We start from the raw sequence: 22863 nt of genomic DNA, 5'->3' as shown, positions 1-22863 counted from the left end.
GCCATGTGTGTCAGCTAAATTTCCCATTAACGCGTCACTAAAATTGCCATCGTAAACGTTGGATTTGCCATGGTAACAAGGCGAACGTTCATGCATTATCGGGGTCCTTTTTTCAACAACATAACATCTGAGAAAACATGGAAGGAGAACATAAGAATTATTCTTCCTTTGAACTTCAGCAGAATGGAAAAAATACATGTGCTTGTTCAATCCATTCTCATTGAACAGCAGCAGCATCAAAATTAATCAATTCACCATCTGCAAATCTTGGTATAATTCTGATGCTACTAGACACCACAAGATCTACCTGGATGCCCCATATCTCCCCTTTTGCATCCAGACATTTGTTTACTACTCCACCCAATGCTTAAAAAAGTTGCAGAACTTCTGAAGATACACCACATCTTCAGCAACCGTTCTTTTTACAAGATGATGTGTATCATCTAGTAGAAAATTATGGAGGAACACAAGAATGGTTCGATCCATTCTCACTTGAACATGCCTGAATACAAAATGTTCCTGTTACATTCTCATACCTACAACTAGAATCCAATGTTCAAAGGAAGCTTATGCTTCCTCCACTGGGCATGCCATTGATTAGTCCTCCTCCACTTTCTAAATACACTTCTGAACCTCTCCTATCAGACAAAATCTTATTGCCACTGGTGATGAGATCATCACATGTATTTCTCCTGCATCTCTATCAAGAATCAATGCATCATCATCAGCAAGGCTCCTCCCCCTCTTACTTGTAACCTCCCATCTACTGCTAGAATATGTGGCACAGTGACATTGCCACTGATATGGAGCCTCCCCAGCAACACTGCAGAAACAGAGCAGCACACAGGGAAACCATCAGTCGCTGGCCAATGCGAGTTTCTTCGCCGTCGCCGCGGCCCTTCTGATCAAAGATTTCACAAGGACATCGCCCCTTCGGTGGCGCCGACCGGTGATCGATGGCAGCTCCTCGCCATTTCGAGAGTTCTCGGCATGAAGGCGAAATGACCGGCGAACCACAGCGACATCATGCGCTCTGAAGAATCCGGGTGAGCTCCTCCTTCGCCTCCAGCATGACCACCGGCTTCCTGAGGATGCCGTTGATCCCGGACTGCGCGCACTTCTCCCACGCGTTCTGCTCCGACGTCATGGCCATCACGAACGGCCAGCGGCCACTGCGGTACTGCTGGACCCTCACCGCGACGTCCAGCGCGTTCACCCGCGTCATCTCGAGGTTCACCAGGACCACCTGGTACGCGCCCGACGAGGGGCCGACAGAGTTCAGGAACCCCGACCCAGAGGGCAGCGAGGAAACCACACAGCCGAGCTTCTCCAGGAGCTTCCGCGCAACGACCATGTTGATGTCATCATCGTCTATGAGCAGGATCTTCAGTCCAGTCAGCTGGCACGACGGCGACGCATATTGCCGCTCGAATGATCCTCCACTGGTGCTCGATGACACTAGCGGCGCCGGTGGCTGTAGCTGGAACCTCAGCACCAGGGTCATACTCTCCGGGAGCCCTTGCCCGTCTAGCACCGCCCATATGTTGCCTCTCATCATCTGATGGTATTACAAAATCAAGAACAAGTGAACAAAAAAAATACAGTTACTTGTATGCTCTCACTTTGAACTGAATTTGAAATGATCATATCAGAAATGGACAGTTTGACAGTATCAGAAATGGACAGTTTGACAGTACCTGCACAAGCTTTCTGCACATGCTGAAGCTGAGCCGGAGATCGAAGCCCTCGCCACTCGGCTTCCGTTTGAACTGCCCCGTGGGCGGGATCATCGGGCCGAGGCTCTGCTGGCTCTTCACCCCGATGACAAACTTCACCGAAGAGTACCCACTCGAGTAGCTTGGCCTCCATGGATCCCACCTCTGTCCAAGGGTGTCCTCCGCCACCTCGTCGTCGGCACGCACCCGGAACATGACGTGCCCCGAGTCAATCCGGCTGATGAGGTTGCCAACCATGTGAAGGATGACATGGAAGATCCTCCTCTCGTCGCCGATGACAAGGTTCGGCAGCGTGTTCTCGACGTGCACGGCGAAGCCAAACCCCCTGAAGTCACAGAGGCACCGCGAGACGCAGGCGGCGTCCCTGATCATGGAGTGCAGCTGGAACGGCCGCGTCTCCAGCGGGAAGCGCTCCCGGTTGGTGGCCGACATCTCCATGACGTCGTTGATGAGCGTGGAGACGACGGTGGCCGTCCGGCCCATGGTGTCAACGACGAGCTTCTGCTCGGGCGTCAGGTCATCCTCCTGCACCACGGACACGAGGCCGAGGATGGAGTGGATCGGCCGGCGCATCCCCTGGCTCATGACGCGCTGGAATGCGTCCCGGGCCTCGTTCGCCATGAGCGTGTCCCGCCGCGCCTGCAGCAGCTCGCGGTTCTGCTCAGCGAGACGGTCACGCATGGCCTGCGACTCCTCGAGCAGCGACGCGTGCGAGAGCGCGACAGCCACCTGGTCGGCAACCACCTCGACGATCTCCGTCTCGTGTGCGCCCCAGGTCTTGTCCGCAGGCGGCACCAGCACCAGCACGGCGTAGCTCGTCTGGATCACCTCAGGCGTGCCACCCTTGAAGTCCGACACCTTGAGCATCGGCATCCGTATCGCCGCCACGGTCCCCGTGTCCTCCTTGCCCCCACCGCTAGCCGCCGCGAGCGCCGAGCCCGGGCCTAGCAGCTTCACGCCGTCGCTCCTCCGGACCTCGACAACATCCACGTCGTCCACTCCAATAACGACGAGCCCCTCATCGCTGCCCCCGCGCCGGAGCTCATGGGTGAGGTGCATCGTAACCTTGCCGTCGCTGGCAGCCGCGGAGGGCATCCAGACGGCACAGTTGGTGAGGCCGAGCACGCGGGAGAGCTCGATGAGCGTGGTGTAGAGCACGGTGTGGCGGTCGAGCGACTTGCGGATCTCCTGCGTGAGCATCCTGACGTGCCAGCTCGCCTCCTCCTGCTGCTTCATGAGGTCGACCTCGCGGTCGAGCTCGCGGGCCTTGATCCAGAGCAGGCTCTCGCGGACCTTGACGCGGAGCAGCTGCGGGATGAGCGTGAGCAACGTGATGGCGGTGAGGAAGGAAACGAGCGCGGTGAGGAACTTGGCGACGGTGAGCAGCAGCACGAGCACGAAGGGGTGGGGCTCGTAGGTGAAGGCGGCGAGCAGGTGGGTGAGGCCGCAGAGCACGATGAAGGCGCCGAACTGGACCAGCACCCACCGGAACGGGAGCAGGTGGCGGAGCCCGGCCACGAAGTAGAGGATCTCGAGCGGGATGGAGAAGTAGGCCGCCGCGATCAGCAGGTCGCTCACCTTCTGCCACCGGAAGATGTTGTCCATGCTCCAGAACCCGCCGCCGCCCCCGCCGTCGCAGCTGCAATGCGGGTACTCCACGTCGCCGCCCACGGCCGCCACGGCGGCCGGAGCGAGGGCCAGGAGCAGCAGCAGCGGGGCCAGCCGCCGGCGCGCGCCGGCTCCGCATCTGAATCTCGGGGGCACCATCCAGTCCAGCTGCGCCAAATGCAATCTTGTCAGGGACAAGCAGATTGGGCCAAGTTGCCGAGGAAGAAGGCAAAATCGGGGACACACCATGTGATGGTTAGGGGGGAAGCTACAATCTTGGCGGCATTGGAGCTGCAGTTAGCGCGCAGGTGGGGAAGCGGGGGAGATTAGTTAGTTAGCGCCGCTGAATCCGCCCAGTCTGAAACGGCTGCAGCGGCGGCGGCGGCGTGTCTGACCAGGGGAGGAAAGATCCAATCAAGCTCGGCGGCATCCGAAATCAATCAATCCCGCACCACCTGCATGAACAAGCAGACGATTTCAGTTGCTGCGTGCGGGGATCAGAACAAATTAACATTCAAGCGAGAGGGGACAGGGATGGGGGGTGGATGTATCGGCCAGGAGACGGACACTTGTCCTCCCACACAGACAGACTAGGCGATCTCGCCAGTCCGTGAGCGAGAGGAACAGAGGGAATCCAGCGAATTCGGGGCAGCGGATGGGAACACGAGACACTACCTCGGGTTCAGCCGCAGTTCTTCAGCTGGAACAGCGATCGAATCCCGCGGGAGAAGAGCTAGCTAGCCCTGCAGCGGCAAGAACATGGATTAGTCCTTCCAGGAGACAGAAACCACACGGATCGATCGAGCCGGGAACGAACCAGCCGCCGGACGGACGGACGGACGGACGGAAGCAAGAATCAATCGACCGATCGGCCGGAGAAGAAGAAGAGCAGGCGCGTACCGTTGAGAAGGAGTTGAAGAAGCGGGCGGCGGGGAGGGGGGGGGGGGGGGGGGGGCGGTCAGTGGAGGGCGTCCGGCATGGGGGGGAGTGAGCCGGAGGTTTGGTGGGGGGGAGACGAAGACATTGGACCTGGACTTGGCTTGGCTTAGTCGCGGAAGGAACCGGAGGAGCATCGGCAAGTGGGGGCGGAAAGCATCATCGATCGGCGGTGGGATTGGGATTAGATTTCCCACTGATTTCCAACTAATCAGATCAAATCAGCCAAGAAGCCGAGCGAAGACTGCTGTAGCCGCACGAAAGACAGGGAAAGGGATGATTTTTATTTCATTTTTCGGCTCGCACGGCCGGGTATGCTGGCGGTGGAGCTGTGAGGCTGAATGTCTCCCTGGCAGATGGTCCACATCTTGGGATGGACCCAGTTGTAAGTGGGGCAGGTGGGGCCGGGGCAGGCGGTGAGCACGGGTGGGTGGCGTGGGGTTCAAGTGACTGGCGCCTTTTGTGTGCCACCACTTTCCACAAATACTACCCCCAACTAGACAAGTTGAGTTTTGGAGCATGGGTGCATTGGAGCACCTTAATTTAAATAGTTTTAAAATAACAATTAAAGTTTCAGAAAAATTCAGAAAGAATTCTATATGATTATATGGATGGATATTACACATGTGCAAATTCTGACGATGAAATAACGTAAACATGTAAGCTATAAAGAATTAATAATATGGTAATTTCTAAATAGTGAATGGACCTCCGAAGTGGACCCTCGAATCACCCGCATAGGTCCAGATAGTGTCGTTTGGACGCATTTTGCGAATTCCGAGTATTTATACGAGCACTATGTCGAGTCCCCCGACTAGGATGATTATACGGATGAAACGGTGATGATGCATTCGGTCCTTGCAGACATGAAGCATGTGGAAGTGCATGTTCTCAATTTTATGGGCTCGGTCGAGGTTCTCGAGTGCTGAATCGGAACACGGGATGGAGACATTTGACGTTGATGGACGACTACTTTGCTCCTGATGCCCTATTCGCGGACAATTTTCGCCGATGCTTTCAGATACGAAAAAAATGTCTTCAATCGTCTTTACAATGGTGTCTGCCCCTAATATGACTATTTCATTTTGAAGAAGGATGTCGTGGGAAGGATTGGATTCTCTAGTTACTTGAAGTGCATAGCTGCATTGCGGATGCTTTCATATGGCATGGCTGCAATTTCGTGAGACGAGTACCTCTGGATGTTCGAGAGCACATCTGGAGATGCCATGATCAAATTTGCTATTGCGGCGGTCGAGGTGTTTGGACCTTAGTGCTTGGTAGAAGTTAGAACCAAATGTCACTACTACCGAGAGGCTCTTGGTAATGTCTGAACCAAGAGGGTGGTCGGGTTTGTTCGGATCTTTTGATTGCATGCACCGAATATGAAAGAACTACCCAAAAGCTCCACGAGGGAAATATTAGGGACATGTTAAAAATCCCACCATCATTCTTGAGGCAGTTGCATGACAGGACCTCTGGATTAGACACGCTTACTTTGACATGCCCAAGTCTCACAATGACATCAATGTGTTGCAGCGGTCTTCATTGTTTCTAGGTTGACTAAAGGGCAAGCTCCTCCTTGCAACTATATTGTCAATGGACATCAATACAACATGGGGTACTATCTGGTTGATGGTATCTACCCTCCGTGGGCTATCTTCATCAAGACCATCTCTAAGCCAGTTGGTAAGAAAAGATCTCACTTTGCCCAAAGACAAGAAGGAGCTAGAAAGGATATGGAGTGGGCATTCGGAGTGCTTCAAGCCTATTTTGCAGTTTTTTGTGGACCTGCTAAAGAATGAGATCTGCAGACCTTGTGGGAGGCGCAGACATATTGTATGATCATGCACAACATGATCGTGGAGGATAAGAATGAAGATGTTGCAGGAGGTCTGTAATCTTAAAACATAGGTCACCCTATCCAACTTCCAAACCAGAATCCGGTCGTGTTTGATGAGTTTGTTCAAATGTATCAACAAATTCGTCGTCGAGCAACTCATGTGCAGGTCAAGGAATATTTGATTGAGCATCCGTGGAAGGTTAAAAAGGGCAACTAGAACATACGTGCTAGTTGAATTCAACTTTGAACTATTTTATTTGAAAACTTAGTTGTATTGTAATATAGAAGACAGGGTGGTGGCTAGGGTTTCAGTCGCCCGCCTCGACCTTCTCTCACGGAGTGTTTTTTTTTCTTTTTTGGCTCTTGATAATGATAGTCAATGCTACAAAAATTCAATGGAGTTTGAGATATCGGTATGCCATGTCATCTAGCTCGTTTCAATCATGCTATGGCATGGTACGGTGGAACGCCTCTTTGGAGCATCAGACGAGGTCATGGCGTGCTGAAATCCCACAGCGAACGAAGGCAAAATGCACAAAGTGGTCTTCAAAAGAATCATTCACATGTTGCGTACAAAAAACTTGGTACTACGTACTAGAGTAATGCACAAGTGGAGTATAAATTTTGAGATTTGGCTTCACCAATGAGATTATAGAGAGAAAAAGGAAGCCGGTCAACCGGCCCCAGTAGCAGCGGTGGTAATGGTATTGTCTGCACACTTGCACTCTACTGCTAGACCAAAGACTAATCAGTGATGTTAAAAAAACTAATCAGTGATTATAACACTTGTACGTACGAGGGGAACTAAAGAATGGGTTTAGTGGCACGGCCGCTTTGCTTGGGTGATGCGCGCATAGATCGGGGAACCGGATCATCTAACATTAAAAAGGAATATTAGAGAAGCTATAATACTCTAACTTTCTTTTTTTCTATTCATATGATTATGGCTAAAATAATTTAAATTAATTTGCAAATTGATGATCTACCGTGTACATTTATAGTAATTACATGCAAACAAATTGATGGTGAAATAAAATTAAAATTAAATTATTTATATCTACAGTAAATATCAATACTAAACAACCTATTAACTATCTACTAATAGTTCATAACTTTTCTTCTTCATTTTACACTAGGCTAAAACTGTAGCATCGTGACATTCTTTCTTGATGTTAGAGGATCCGGTTCCATAGATCGGGTGAGGAGAACCTGGACTTCCATCCCCCATCCTCTACCGGATCCTCTGTGACGGCAACCCACTAACCTAGCATACACATGTTCCTCTAGCCCTCTCTCCCCTTGCCCGTAGGAGTAGCACCGGTTTTTCCCAGAACGATTGTACTCTTATCAGAAATGTCTGGCTGCCTGCACGAAACTATGATTGAAATGAATTAATTGGAAGCAAAATGGCGTGAGTACAGTTGTAGTTGTTGCACTAGTACTCGTCATGGTAGACAGACATGGCACCGCTAGGGTTGCTAGGCAGGACTCGGCTAGATCGGACCAAGCGGCAGCAGAGTGGTCACTCCCTCACTGATGATCAGCTCGGCTCAGCTCAGGTTCAGTTCAGGGCGTGTTTGGATGGGTGCGTCGCACCTGTATCGCACCCGGCATGCAAAATCCAACGTGTTTGGTATTTCGCACGGCCTTCTCAGCCTGGTCCATCGGATGCAAAATAGGCCCTCTCAGCCAGGCTGAGGGGAACGCGAGAATCGGGCGTATCCCGCAGCCAGGCTCGCGCATGCATCCCCTTTCCTTTCTCTATCTCTCTCTCACGCTTCAGATCCAATCGAGGACAGCAACCCACACCTCCGCCGGCGCCGTCTCTCCGCTACGGGTGTGAGCTCCCTCGCCAGAGATCGAATCTGCCGGCGCTCCTCCAAGCCCATGTCGTGGCCTCGCCGCCATGCTTCGACATCGCCGGGTTCCGCCGCCGCCGGACTATGCCATCACCGCGCGCACGCAAGCCAGCGGACGAGTTCGCCGGAGCTCGCCACGCCGCCCGCCACCCAGCGAGATGAAGAAGGGAGAGGTGAGGGAAGCACCTGCACGTCGCGAACTGCACTTCTTCTCTTTGTCCATGAAACACGCGAAGAAGGAGCAGCAGGTTCAGATTTGTTTTGCTTGTTTTCTTTGTCCATGGAATTAAGTTCTAATGCAGTCTACCAAACGATATCTCTTGTATACAGCATCGCAGGTGCACATATACCCTACAGTCCACCAAACATGTATCTTGGTCCATTTTTGCATCAGCCCAGCCAGGACAGACTCAGCCCGGATCCTCTATGAGATGCAGTGTGAAGCTACCCAGGCATCCAAACACACCCTCAGTTCATCTCCCCTGTCCGGTGCCTCTCGTACGATGACCATTAAAAGTAAGTAGAATTTTTTTTGGCTACCTAAATTTCTTGTATCCACACATAAAACTATTTTCAGGTATTCAAATTGGGGACGAGCTCCTGGAGATGCTCTTAGGGCTAAATTCCTAGATCTAGATGCACGTCCAAAAGTGGGTAAACGGAACGGAACTGCTCGCTAGCTGATGGACGGAGTTGCTACAAGCCCAGAACGGTGGCGACCGCGCCAACGGATGGCCGGTCCGTATCTCATCTTTCCCGTTAGCCGGTCCCGTATCTCATCTTTCCCGCTATTTCACTGCTAGCTGACGGAGTGGAAGATACTTCGCTTATTCTGCTTCACTTTTGTCAAGATGTAGTACTGCTGCTAAACTAAAAATCATTTTTTGGGTAACTTTTTCTTTTTTTTCATGTAGATCAGATTGTGATTTTAAATTGGAAAAAAGTACGTGTGTTTGTATGTGCTTGAATTTTTCAGGTTTTTCTTCACAACTTTTCTAGCATTTCTCTCAGAAACGATTTCGTCTGTTTTAGAAGCATGACTCTGTGGGCACAACCAAATAACTCTTTAAAGAAAAAAATCATTAAAAAAGCACTTCGTAGGCTTTAAATAGAGAAAAGGTTGTTGGTTTTTTTAAAGGCCTAAGGCAGTATAATAAGTATCGTAGCTCTGTACAAACACACCCTCATAGGAAAAAAAATACATTAAAATTCCTGAGGGGTCTCGAAGTCTCCATCCTCATGCGTTCAACGACGGCGCACAGTGAGTGTAGCTCGATGTCGTCTCTAGGGCTCCGCCTCGACGAAGCAAACTTGCTTAAACCCGAGAGCTTATAGGTGCATCAGCCAGTAAGGGCGTACCTAGGTAATCCTACAAGGCATGTGCAACGCACCTTGGCGGCGGCAAGAGGGGGAGAAGACATGATGGCGGCTAGGGTTTCAGTCGCCCGCCTCCACCGTCTCTCACGAAGTGTTTTTTTTCTTTTAGCTCTTGATAGTTAATGCTACAAAATTTTATTCGAATTTGAGATATCGGTATGCCATGTCATCTAGCTCGTTTGAATCATGCCATGCCATGGTGTGTCGAATACGCTCACCGCCCTCTTTGGAATATCAGACGGGGTCATGGGCTCATGGCGTGTTTGAAATCCCACAGTGAACGAAGACAAAGTGCAAAGTGGTGTTCAAAAGAATCATTCAGATGTTGCGTACAAAAGACGTACTAGACCAATGTACACGTGGAGTAGAATTTTTGAGAAATGGCCTTACTTACCAACAAGATTATAGGGAGAAAAAGAAAGCAGGTCAACCGGAACTAGTAGCAGCGGTGGCATTGTCACATCATAGTTTGCACCATAGTTTTAAATAGCTTCGCTATAACTGTTTGAATATGTTGTCGTTAAATGATTTTATATACAATTTACCATTATAGCCTCGCTATAGCTATTTTTAAGGATCGCCGCTATATGCCATAGTCCGTTATTTAAAACATTGGTTTGCACACTTGCATTCTACTGCTGCTAGACCAAAAACTAGTCAGCGATTATAACACTCATACTTCCTCCATTTCAAATTACTCGTCGTGGTTTTAGTTTAAATTTGAATTAAAACCACAACGAGTAATTTGGAACGGAGAGAGTATGTAGAAGGGGAACTAAAGAATGAAGAATGGGTTTAGTGGCACGGCTGGGCTGGGTGATGCGCGCAAAGATCGGGTGAGGAGAACCTGGACATCCACCCCCTGTCCTCCTCCGGATCCTCTGTGACGGCCACCTGTGTGACATCCCCCTCTCTCTCTCCCTGCCCATAGAAGTAGCACCGGTTTTTCCAAAAACGAGTTTGCTCTAGTCCTATCTGAAATGGCTGCCTGCCTGCAGGAAACTACGATTGAAATGGATTAATTTGGTGTGAGTTCAGTTGTAGGTGGAGTACTGTACTCGTCGTGCTAGACATGGCACCGCTAGGGATGCTAGGCAGGGTGGCTCGGCTAGATCGGACCAAGAGGCAGCAGAGTGGTCACTCCTTCACTCACTGATGATCAGCTCGGGTCGGGTCGGGTTCAGTTCATCTCACCTGGGTGCCTCTCGTGCGATGACTACTAAATGTAGGAGTACAGTACACCTTTTTTTTGGGCTACCTGAAATTTTCTATCCACCAACTATTTTCAGGTATTCATATTTTTGGGTAGCTGTCAAAGATGCTCTTAGGCTAAATTCCTACTGTACATGCGTGTCAAAAACGGTGGCAACCGTGTGGTCGAAGGCAATGTCGCCGTCCATGCGATCTGTACCTCATACTCCTTTCGTTTCTTTTTAGTTTGCATATAAGATTTAGTCAAAGTTGTTTGACTAACTTTATATTAAAAAAATATAAACATTCATAATATAAAAGCAATATTGCTAAATGCATCACACTATATAATTTTAGTATTGTAGATGTTTATATTTTTTATATAAATTTGATCAAACTTTGTGTAGTTTGACTTTGACCAAATATTATATATAGAGTAAAAAGAAACGAAGGGAGTATTTTCCAGTACTTCACTGTTGGCCCACGGAGTAGAAGATACTTCTCTTATTCTGCTTCATTTTTCAGATATTTCAGCCGTCCAGTCAATTAGGATGCGGTCGATCGCTGGCTACAAGAAAGCGACAACGCTTGACGTATACTGCTGTGAGTAGTTGATGATTAGAGCACATCTCATCGTTAGGTCATCTTTAGTCGCGCCCTCAACAGGTCTTCCTCAGGTGATTTTGCTATGCCGGTGCCAAAAAAAAGGCCTCAGTCGCGTTTTCATAAGCCCGTTTTTTGCTGGCTCGGGCCAAAACTGGTGCCGGCGGATCCAGGCCGAACCCGGCACCCTGGGGGCGCTTGGGGAGCCGGCACAAGCGAAAAAGGCGCGTGGGCCCGTCCTGGAGGCAACCCGAGGGCCTTTTCCCGTCGTTTCTTGACGCTTTCCCTCGCATCTCTCCCGCTCGCTCGCCTTCCTCCCGCCATTCTCTCCCTTTCTCCCGCCAAACCCCCTCCCGCTCGCCTTCCAGTCGCCGCCATGCCGCCGAAGAAGTACGCCATGCCGCGCGCGGCGGCAACCGCGACTGGCACCGTAGCCCAGCCGAAGCAGAGGAAGCCGAGGGCGCCGCCATCAAAGCCACCGAGCCTGTCGAATGCCGAGTGGAGGGTGGAAGTTCAGCGGCGCGAAGCAGTCATCGCCGACAGGCGGAACAGGGCCATAGCCAAGAAGGTCCGCGACAACACGGCGCGCACGGCGGCGTCTTCCTCATCGGTCGAGCAGGCGGGGATGAATCCACCCGTTGTCAGCCACGCCCAGTACGCGCCCTGGGGACAGTAAGACGTCGGATCTCCATGGGGTTCATCGTCGCCCGGCTACACCGACGGCGACGCGCACGGTGGGTTCAACCCAAACGTGACCTTCCCTCATGGTCACCCCGCTACGCGCACGCCCTCGCCCGCCTTCGTCGGCGTGCAGTACCTTCCATACAACTACTCGCCACCCGCCGCCTACGCGTTCACGCCGACGCCCCATCTCTACCGTGGACCGCTGCCCTTCTCGCACCTCGGCGACGCCGACGACACGGGAGCCGACTAAGTTTTAAATTTCCCGCATCCTGGGGCCGGCGCGTGGGGGCGTGACTGGGAGCTAGATCACCCCCAGGGACCGAACTAGCGCCGGCACGCCCCCAGGCCGCTCTATTTAGACGCCCTGGGGCCTGAACGGCTGGAGATGCCCTTACACAGCAGGATGGCTGGATGCTCTGTTTGTTCGTTCGACCACGCCAAAAAAATGGTGCAACTCTCATGTCATGCTTCCCACCGTGTCAAGCCACCCTTTCGGCGGTGAAATGGCATCCTCTGTCTGCACGCTCGCTGAACCAGAGTTTTTTCCTTTGTCATCCTCACCTCGTTACGCCATCATGATGTTGGGTGTTGGATGACTCGAGGCTGACAATGGTGGAACCCTACGTTGGTGATTTCGATGTTGGTGTGCTCTTTTGGCGACCTGAGTGTGCCCTTGTGTTCAGTCGTAGAGCGTCGATGGGACTATTCCGGGCCTTGGTCCCCTTCCTAGAGAAAAATTTATCAAATATGCTTATTTATAAACTAATCGCTCTACTAATCCACCAGCGTCTTTGATCACTCTAGCCTGTTTTATGAATGCACTCATCTGGCCACCCTTATTCGCTCCTGCCGAAGCCAAGTTTGGAGGGCTCATGATCGTCGGCCGATTAGCCGCTTGCAAGCTGCGGAGACAGAGCTTGATTTCCCTGGCTCATGGTCGGCTGGACATGGGGAACGGGGCCGGCGGTCATTTGGACTAGATTTAGTTTATGGTCTAGTTGAAATATGTCGAAATGTGATTAATTTGCTCTGGTTCAAATGAAAAGTATCTGGTTTTTTAAAAATTATTCAAGTATGAATGAATATTGTCCGGTCTGTTTAAATACCTATTAAATTTGATCATTTTCGTTAAATTTCTTTCGGGATGTAACCGGACATATGCGGATAGCTCTGGATAGCCGCCTCTCGAATCAGTGTCTGCGTACGGGCCCCTCGTCCACGGACAAATAGGGCGTCCGTCTGAGAATCAGAGGGGAAGATACCTTCATGCGTGTTAGAAGAAAAAATAAAAGTGAACGGCCTCTTTGGAATACGAGACGAGGTCATGCATGGCGTGTTGAATCCCACAGCAAAGCACAAACAAAAAAAAATGCACGAGTGGTGTTGAAAATAATCATTCGGTCCCTGCAAAAGAAAAGAATTACTCAAATTTTGCACTGAAAAAGAAAACCATGTTGATTTTGAGATTAGGCATTGGTAATCAGATTAGACAGAGGGACCAAGAGCACTAGAGCAGAGTGGTCACTCACTCGCTGATCAGCTCGGCTCGGCTCGGCTCAGCTCAGGTTCAGTGCATCGCCCCTGGCTGCACCTGCCCCCTGTACGATGGCTATTGTATTGTATTGGCCTCGTAGTACTAGTACGCGGCCCCGTGAACGCGTGCGTTCCCTCTGCCCGTCACCATTAAATTCCATTTCCATTTATTCAGTTACGTTTTGTTAGTAAAACTGAAATTATTAACAAAGTGGCATATGATAATACAAATAAAGTAATATAACCAGGCATCGACGACGCCGAAAAGAAAGATAAAAGAAAGAGACAATGTTTTTCCATCCAAAAAAGGCAAATCCCACAATATTATTTCTTTTCTTTTCTGAAACAAATCAGTGTGGTGCTGGTATTCTCTCCGTTCAAAAATATTTGTTTTAGAAATAAATGTATCTATAACTAAAATAAATCTAGATATAATCATTTTTAGAATAAGTATTTCTGAACAGAGGAAAAAGTAAATGGCTCATGAAGTAGCTGGAACAATGGCGATGGTCAAAGGCGACGTCGCCATCCATGCGATCTGTATCTCATCCTCCCCGTTTAGCTCACAGCTGGCGTAGATACCTCTAATTTTTTTTTGAACACTTATAATTTTTTAACACGTACATACCTCTCTTATTCGGCTCTTCCCTTTTCAGATTTTTCAGCCGTCTAATCAATTAGGGACGCGGTCGATCGATGGCTACGGAGTACTCCTACATACGTACTCCTTCTGTAAACTAATATAAAAGCGTTTAAAACATTAAAGTAGTGTTCTAAACACTCTTATATTAGTTTACGGAGGAAGTACAAGAGAGTGACCACGGTCGGTGGCGGTGGAGTATAATCTCAACGTTGCACATCAGGATGGATGACTGGATGCGCCGCTTGTCTTGTTCGCGGTGCCAAATAAAAGGTGCGTCATGAAACAAAAGTTATCATGGGATGATGGCAAAAATTCAGCTGCCATAAAAAAGATACACTCCTACACTACTACTCCAATGAGAAAGGAAATACTCCAAAAAACTACACTCCTAGTACAGATTTCAGCGGACTACATCTAGATGAATATAGACATATTTTAGAGTGTAAAATCACTCATTTTGTTTTGTACGTAGTCCGTATTAAAATCTTTAAAAGGACTTGTATTTAGAAACACATAAAAGGTGCGTCATGAAAAAAAATTGTGATGTCATGATAGCAAAATACAGCTGCCATAAAAAAGGTACACTCCTAACTACTACAATGGGAAAGATACACTCTAATACATATTTTAGAGTGTAGATTCACTCCCTTTTTTACCAAAAAAAAGAAAAAAAACTACTACATTGGGAAAGAAAATACCCCAAAAAAAACTACATTGCTATAATGGGAAAGAGGGACCACGGTCGGCGTATCTTCTAATTACCTAAGCTCCCTCAAAATAAAGCCATATGAGAGCTCCAATGTGTTTTTTTCTTCGAAACTGGTCTATTTGTCAGCGAAAGATGCCGCGACCGATGGACCCATGCTCAATCAGTCATTTCGTGTCACTCTCACCGCAACTCTTCTTGACGTGGCCATCGCGCCTCCTCCTCTCCAGCTCTCTCCTCGCTCCCACTCACTGTACTCTTGTGCCCCTTTGAGCCTTTGTTGCCTCCCCTCCTCGACGCCTCATGAGCACTTTTCCCTCCTTTTTTTGAGCAGCGGCGACTGGTGGTACTGGAGGCGGCATCTCGGGCGATAGGGGAAGAAATCCTGTGCGGCTCGCGTGTTGGAGACGTAGGATCGCGTCTGGAAGGGATGCCACGAAGGTCGACCGTGTAGATAGACGCGACGACCGGCTGGAACGGAGGTAACATGCGTCAATGGTGACGTCACTCTGTTTAGACGACCTCACATACGACAGCCTTACTGCCACTGCCTAGCCTAGAGTTTGGGCATGTCGACATCTGCCTAGAGGTGATTTGTTTTATTTGTCTTCTTTCCTTAATTTTGACAAATCCAGTGGAGGGCTCGAGGTTGTTGTTCAGTCATGGATGTACACGATTCCACACACACAAAGAGGTGGACCCTGGGTGTCAAATGCAAGCCAATCAAGGTTGCATTAGAGCTGCCACTAGATGTTAGAAAATTGATTTGAAAAGGCCATGAAGGTAGAGCGAGCTTCTCTTTTCAACATATGTTTTTACAAGAACGTCTTTTGGACATGCACATTATTAAGCAGTTGCTATATCCATGGACAATGTTTTTTGGAGGATGAAGGATTATGGTCAGACTACTCGCAATACAGCACAACATATATCAAGATTTCATACATACATAGTACAAACGAGAAGAAAGATAGATATATGCCACTAAGCGCTACTTCCTGAAGTTTATATCATGTTAATTATGCGAGCACACTAATATTGCATGATATATTATAATTATATGCTTTGGAGTCAAGATGGCCAAAAACTAAATTTGCCTAACATGACTATAGCTTAAGAAGTCATTACAATACATACGGGAGTGAAATGCTCTAGCCCATGCTTTTGTACATAGCAGGACGTATGAAAACTGAAACCTCCTACAACATGCAATACAGACTGGACTTCGACGTGTTCATCACGGATGGGTAAAACAGACCAAGTTTCCCCTGCAAAAAAAAAAAGGGTAAGCAGACCAAGCATCACTCTGGTGGTGCAACCAAATTACTCAATCCATAAAATTGTTCTATAGAAACTTTCAAATAACTCAATCCATAAAATTGTTCTAGAAAACTTTTTGCAAGGGATTTTTTAAAAGAATATGAACAAATAATGCTTAGCAAAAAAAATGTTCTAAAAAACTTTTTGCAAGGGATTTTTTTAAAGAATACGAACAAATATAATGCTTAGCCAAAAAATTGTTCTAAAAAACTTTTTGCAAGGGATTTTTTAAAAGAATACGAACAAATATAATGCTTAGCAAAAAAATTGTTCTAAAAGACTTTTTGCAAGGGATTTTTTGAAAAGAGAAAACATGAACAAATATAACGCTTACGGAAAAAATGGGAGAATGTCTAAGCCCAGGTTCGAACTGGGGACCTTTAGTGTGTGAGACTAACGTGATAACCAACTACACCACCCAGACATCCGTGTTCAACTTTTATAAAAATGTGAAATAGCAGCGAGCTTCATAGTTGAATGCTCTTGATAGTTGATTTGCTACTAAAATACATTCAAATCTGAGTATTACTAAATATCGGTACAATTCGACATGGCCATTACATACGACGCCACGGCGTGTAGAATAATCATTCAGATGTTAGACATGGCAGGAGAAAAACATAGTGTGAATCTTGAGATGAGGCTTTGCCAATCAGACTAGGGAGAAAGAGAAGCCTGTCAACTGGCGCCAGTAGCAGTGGTAGCGGTGGTGTTGTTGCATTCTAGACCAGGCATGCATCTATATAAGGCCTAATGTGTTTTTCAAGACCGCATTTGACTATTGGTAAGACTAATAATACATAAGATGTATAATGTGAAAATTATATCATTGTAAGCTCCTTTCACATACGAATTTGACGGTATGCTTTGTGTAACTTGCATGTCATACATTATTGCTATAACACTTGGTCAAAGTTAGCCTCAAAAAACAATTAAGCCCTAGCTATATAGATGAAAGAAGGAAGTAACTAAAAAAGGAGTTTAGTGGCCGGAGCAGCCACGGGCGCTTTGCTTGGGTGATGCGTGCATAGATCGGGTGAGGAGAGCCCGGACTTCCATCCCCCCATCATCCTCTCTCGGATTCTCTGTGGCGGCAACCTAGTTACGATCTGTGTGACCACTCTGTCTCTCTCCTCCTGCCCGTAGCAGTAGCACCGGCGTTTCCAAAAACGTTGCTGCTCTGATATGAACTGATCTGGAGTGTCTGATTTTGATCCATCGGTCATGTTACATCGTGACATGCCATGAACGTGTCACTGGATCCCTGTCCCTCTGTCCCATATCATTTTGCAAGCTACTCCCTCGGTTCCATAATATAAGAGCGTTTTCGATAACTACACTAATGTAAAAAACATTTTTATATTGTGGGACGTAGGAAGTAGTGAGTAACCTCAATTCCTCTCTCTCTCTCCAAGCCGTCATGCATCCTTGCCCGGGGCGTGATTCATCCTAAGCCGGTCCAACGTGGTTGTCAACTCTAACTCGCATGGCGTCCTTCATATATGAACGTCATGCAGTCCAGCATGGCATCCCGGACCGGGCCGGGCATCATGTAAATGTGCCGTTTTGTGAAATTATTTCAATTCGGATTCATTTTGTGCTTAAGTTTTCAAAAGGGACTAGTTTCATCGCTTTAAGCCCCTCTCCCCGCCCGTAGAAGTAGCACCAGCACTTCCAAAAACGATAGTACTCTATGATTTGATTGAATTAATTGGAAACAAAATGATATGAGTGTACAGTTGTTGTACAGTAAGTACACGTACTTACTCCTGCTAGGCATGATGGCTCGGCTAGACCGGACCAAGAGGCAACAGAGTGGTCACTCACTCGCTGATCAGCTCGGCTCAACTCTGGGTCCAGTGCATCGCGCCTTGTGTATGATGACTATAGTACTACCACTCCAGTAGTACACGGCCCCATGAACGCGTGCGTTCGTTCCGTCCTCGAGGAAAGCCTTCACTCCAGCCCTCTCGCGTCGGCACTCTGCCCGTCACCATTAAATTCCATTTTTCCATTTATTTATTTAGCTACTTTTTTTAATAAAAGTGGAATTATTAATCAAATGCAAATATAAACAAAGAAAAATAACCAGGCAAAAAAGGCACTTTTTTTTATTCAAAAGCCAAATTCCACGCGCCGACGATATTTTTCTTTTCTTTTCTGTAACCGCAGTAGCAACAAATCAGTGTGGTGCTAGTACTACTCCCTAGATTAGTATAGATGCGTGTCAAAGAGAGGGAAAATAAAATGGTTATTGATAGCTAGTAGGAGTATCTCATGGAGTGGGTAGAACAAAGGACATGGTGTCGACCGCAACGCGAGTGGATGGTCAAAGGCGACGTCGCGATCCATGCGATCTGTATCTCATCCTTCCCGTTTAGCTCACCGCTGCTGCCTGATGGCGTAGGTAGACACCTCTCTTATTCTGCCCTTCACTTCTCAGATTTTTCAGCCGTCCAATCAATTAGGGATGTGGCCTCGATCGATGGCTACGTACGTAGTACAACAAGAGAGTGACCACGGTCCGTGTATATATACAATATACGTACTTGCATGAGCATAACATAATTATAAATTACCCGTGTTCGAGAGTAGCCTCCTCTCCAAAAAAAGCTTAGGGTTCCTTTGCCTCCCGTCGGCGCCGTCGCCGGTCCGCCTCGTCTCCGGTGGCCTTAGGGTCATGGCGGCGTGGTGGATCCTGACCCTTGCCGGGGGAGGGTTTCGTTTTTAGCCATTTTTTCAAGTTTTGTTAGGGTTTATGTATTGCTCAGAAAGACAAGACGGCGGCGGCTCCATGAAGATGGAATAAGGTCTTCCTCGCCTAGCGCCTGTTCCGGTGGTGTGTCTATAGCATCGTCGGTGGGCATGTGGATGTTGGATTCTTTCGATCTATGCTACTCTTCATCGGCGGCGGTTGATGTTCTGCTACACTGGTCCTATGGGGCCTTAGCACGACCATTTCTCAACTGTCTACTACAACAAGTTTTGTCCGAACCTTCAGCTCGCTTCAGTACTTATAGTCATCGCCAGGTGGTCTACGGGCCTGGATATAATTTTTATTATTTTTGATATTCGTTGTAATGCCATGATTGAAGAGGAATAGATTGAACGTTTTCTCACAAAAAAATATAATTATAAATTCGTAATATAGTAGGTGGTGCGTCAACATCGGCTCAAATGGGCACGCTTGTCTTGTTCGAGAGTAGCCTCCTCTCCAAGAAAAGCAAATGGGCACGCTGGCTCAAATATGTGGCGTGAAAAAACAATGGTGATGGGATGATGACAGAAATACAGGTGCCATAAAAAAGATACACTCCTACACTATTACAATGAAAAACAAAATACCAAAAAAATAACCACACTGCTATAATGAGAAAGAGGGACCACTGTGGACGTATCTTCTAATTAACTAAGCTCCCACGAAATAATGCCATAGGAGAGCTCCAATGTGTCTCTTTTTTCGAAATTGGGTTTGTTTTGTGAGCGGAAGATGATGCAGACATGTGGACCGATGCTCAATCAGTCGTTTCGTGTCAGTCTCCGCGCAACTCATGTCGCTGTGGTCGTCGTCCCTCCTCCCCACCTCTCGCCTTGCCCCACTCACTACACTCTTGTGCCCATTTGAGCCGATGTTGCTGCACCTCCTCCTCGATGCCTCATGAGCAGCTTTTCCTCCTCTTTTTGAGCAGTGACGACTGGTGGTATTGGAGGCGACAGCTCGGGCGATCGCGGAAGAAATCCAGCGATGGCTCGGCTCGCGTGTTGGAGACAAAGGGTCGCATCCGGAAGGGATGCTGATGCGGGCTGCAGCTGAAACAATCTTTCATGGTACCAAAGAATTCGAAAGGAGCAACAACTTTCTCTCTCAAGTGGCAAGAAACAAGAGGAAATACTCTCAAATATATTGCAGCGAGTAACTAGTTTGGTTTACAAGGACGCAGCCCAAACCATGAAACTTGCAAACCTATGTAGAATTACAAGAGGGGACCACAAGGATCCTATATGAATTAAGAACTGGCCCTCCAATCCACACACACTAGCTAACACTCAAGGATACTGGTGCTCGTAGCACAACCTAACCTAACCAGCTGCCTACAAACATAAACTTAAAAATTCCTCCCCCTTCACATGCAACAGCTGGGGAGTACTTATACTAGAAGCACCTACTAGTTAGGTGTGAAAACAACTCAAAGTGAAGGGTAAATTCGTGAGCCCCAAGCTATAGCAGGAGCAAACTTATTGAGCCTCATGCCGTAATTAATTTCTGGACAGCTTGCATGGGAACTTGCACAACTTTTGACACAAGACCTCAAATGATGCACCGTTTTCTTTAATGAAAGTTGACTTCAAAGACCATTTTTCTAACCTCTAAAACGTGCTAGACCATTCTAGAAGAGATAATATCACCTGCAGTCATACAACTTACGCTCAATGTTTACTTTGGTGCTAAAACTTTAAAAATACGAATTTATGGTCATCTAACTTGCGTCCTTATGCAAATACGGTCACTTTGCTTGTAGTCAAACGTATCCTGCGCTGATGTGGCATGTCAGCATGGCTATGCGCATTGTCAATGATTGGGAACAGCTTGAACGAGGTGCACATATTTTTATTTTACAGAAACACCCCTTGTTCTGTATTTAATTAAGCAGTAGCCCCTTAATAACACATGTGGGTACAACTTAATCGCAAAGAAGATTTGAGGAGATTTGAACTCTAGACATCGTATACACACATGCACTAGCTACATACTCGTGACTATAAAGAGATGTACCTTCTTTAATATGGACGCATATTCTTTTTATATTCTATTTTTCCCCACGTTCAGCCAGAAAACCGGTTCCAAAAAATCTCACCTTTTTGGCCAAAAAATTCAAATGAAATTCAAATTTGAAAAATCGCAAGTTCAATTCATTGTCGTTCTGATACTGTATGCATATGAGAGATATATAATTGACATGGTTTCTGTCATTTAAATTAAAAAATTCAGGCAATAACATAGTTTTCCGGGGACCACAAAAATTTCTGGTAACCGACCTGTTATCAGAAATTCGGTCCGGGAGAAAAAACCTGAATACGAGTAGTTTCATTGCCAAATATAAAATTTATTGTTTATCTTTTAGACAATTATAGGTACTTGGTGTAGTGGTTAGCTCCTGCGGTTTCACACTTGAGGTCGACGAATGGAATCCATCGGGCCCCTTTTTTCCCTGCGGAATTATCCATGCGCCCAAGTTACAAATTTTTGGTTGACCCACTGAGAGGTGGGCCCTGTGTAGATTAGTCTAGTTACCTGGTTAGCCTAACCTGTTGTTTGTATCACACCGACTAGTGGCCCCACCCCTAACTTACCAGTTAGACATGTGCGTCTATTTATCTGATTAACCTGGACAAACTTAACATGTTTTTTTTAGAATAACTTGACGTGCTTTTGTGTGTAATCAAATAGATTTTAGTTGTGCATGTACAACATTGGGCAACACCGGTGGGATGGATGTAATTGTTTAATTAACAGGTTGTTGGTTCGATGCCGTAAAAAAACAGGTTGTTGGTTCGAACCCAATTTACTCCATCCTTTTTTCATTATATTTGACGTCTTTAGTCGTCATTAAATAAATTATGTAGGGATTTTTCTGAAAAGAAAAACGGCGTGCTAGTCACCCAACCCCTTGTGCACTCCTAGCCACTGACAGGTGGGCCTCCGTCAGGCTGGCGGGTCACATGGGCAGGCTATACGGCTAGATACGAGCGAAGTGATCGTATTTGCACGATAACGCAAGTTAGATAACCATAAATCCGTATTTTTAAAGTTTTAGCACCAAACTGAACATTTAGCGCAAGTTCTATGACTCCCGATGATATTACCTCATTCTAGAATTACTACCTCCGTCTTGGTTTACAAGTCTCTTTTGTATTTTGTGCCAAATTTTGACTAGAGATGTAACTAACAAAATATTAATGCATGTCATAAAAAATTATATCATTGGATTCATATTTGAACATAATTTCCAATTATATTATTTTTTATGGCATGCATTAACATTTGGTTAGTTAAATTTAAGACCAAAATTGACACGGAATACAAAGGAGACTAATAAAACATGACATAGGTAATAATTAGGTTTAGGTGGGAAGTTGCAGCTGGAAATGTGATGTGTTATTTCTCCCAAAATAGGCACCGAAAGCTTCCCAAATAAGATAATTGTTTTGCCCATGTCTTTCTTTACCTGCTCTAATGGTTTAACATTTGTGCTAGCATGAACCTCACTTTTTGATGCCTTGGTCATGATATGGTCCACATCAGATGCCTTGAAGGTCGTGAATCAACCTGTGGTTGAGTTGGCTAGGTGGACAGTGGTATCCCCAACCCACCAGGGTTCAAATCCTGGTGCTCGCATTAATTCTGGATTTATTTCAGGATTTCCGGCGATGCGCTTTCAGTGGGAGGAGACGTTCCCGTCGACGACGAGGCGCCTACGGTAACTTCGTAAATCTCAAGATGATATGCCGGCTCAGTCTCTCGAAGGTGCTCATAGGGGTAAGGTGTGCGTGTGTGCGTTCATAGGGATGAGTGTATGCGCGTGTATATGAGCGCTTGTGTTTGTACTGATGCTAAAAAAAAAGATGCCTTGAAGGTCGACGTGTACTGCTGTGAGTATAATTGATTGAAAATTAGAGCATAATCTCACCGTTACACAGCAGGATGGTTGGATACTTTGTTTCTTCGTTCGACCACGCAAATAAATGGTGCAGCTCTCATGTCATGCTTCTCATCGTCTCACCCCATCCTTTTGGTGGTGAATTGGCATCCTCTTTGTGCATGTCGC

At 47.3% G+C, this 22863-nt stretch overlaps 1 protein-coding gene and 1 non-coding gene across 3 annotated transcripts; both read right to left on the bottom strand.

The window, feature by feature from the left end:
* Positions 1–144: 144 nt before the first annotated feature.
* LOC123129050 (ethylene receptor 3) lies at positions 145–4295 on the bottom strand. Of its 2 annotated transcripts, none has more exons than XM_044549189.1 (5): positions 4245–4295; positions 4020–4087; positions 3591–3799; positions 1698–3512; positions 145–1558 (listed from the first exon to the last, which is right to left on the bottom strand). In XM_044549189.1, the coding sequence occupies exons 3-5, from the start codon at positions 3591–3593 to the stop codon at positions 1025–1027; spliced, it is 2352 nt and encodes a 783-aa protein (XP_044405124.1). In that variant the 5' UTR covers positions 3594–3799; positions 4020–4087; positions 4245–4295; the 3' UTR covers positions 145–1024. The 2 variants fall into 2 exon arrangements, with proteins under 2 accessions (XP_044405124.1, XP_044405126.1); XM_044549191.1 differs by having other exon boundaries at positions 4162–4281.
* Positions 4296–16386: 12091 nt separating this feature from the next.
* Positions 16387–16460, bottom strand: TRNAV-CAC (transfer RNA valine (anticodon CAC)). Its single transcript has one exon. It is a non-coding gene; the product is annotated as a tRNA-Val (tRNA).
* Between the last annotated feature and the right edge of the window lie 6403 nt (positions 16461–22863).

Source organism: Triticum aestivum, chromosome 6A (genome assembly GCF_018294505.1).
Source record: "Triticum aestivum cultivar Chinese Spring chromosome 6A, IWGSC CS RefSeq v2.1, whole genome shotgun sequence".
NCBI classification, from domain to species: domain Eukaryota; kingdom Viridiplantae; phylum Streptophyta; class Magnoliopsida; order Poales; family Poaceae; genus Triticum; species Triticum aestivum.
The sequence above is the reverse complement of the archived record's forward strand: the minus strand, read 5'-3'. Positions and strand labels throughout refer to the sequence as shown.

Excerpts from the sequence above, each read along its gene's own strand:
- LOC123129050 (XM_044549189.1), bottom strand. Across the intron at positions 1,559-1,697 it reads TGTGCAGAAAGCTTGTGCAG|ATGATGAGAGGCAACATATG; the intron begins GTACTGTCAAAC and ends TAATACCATCAG.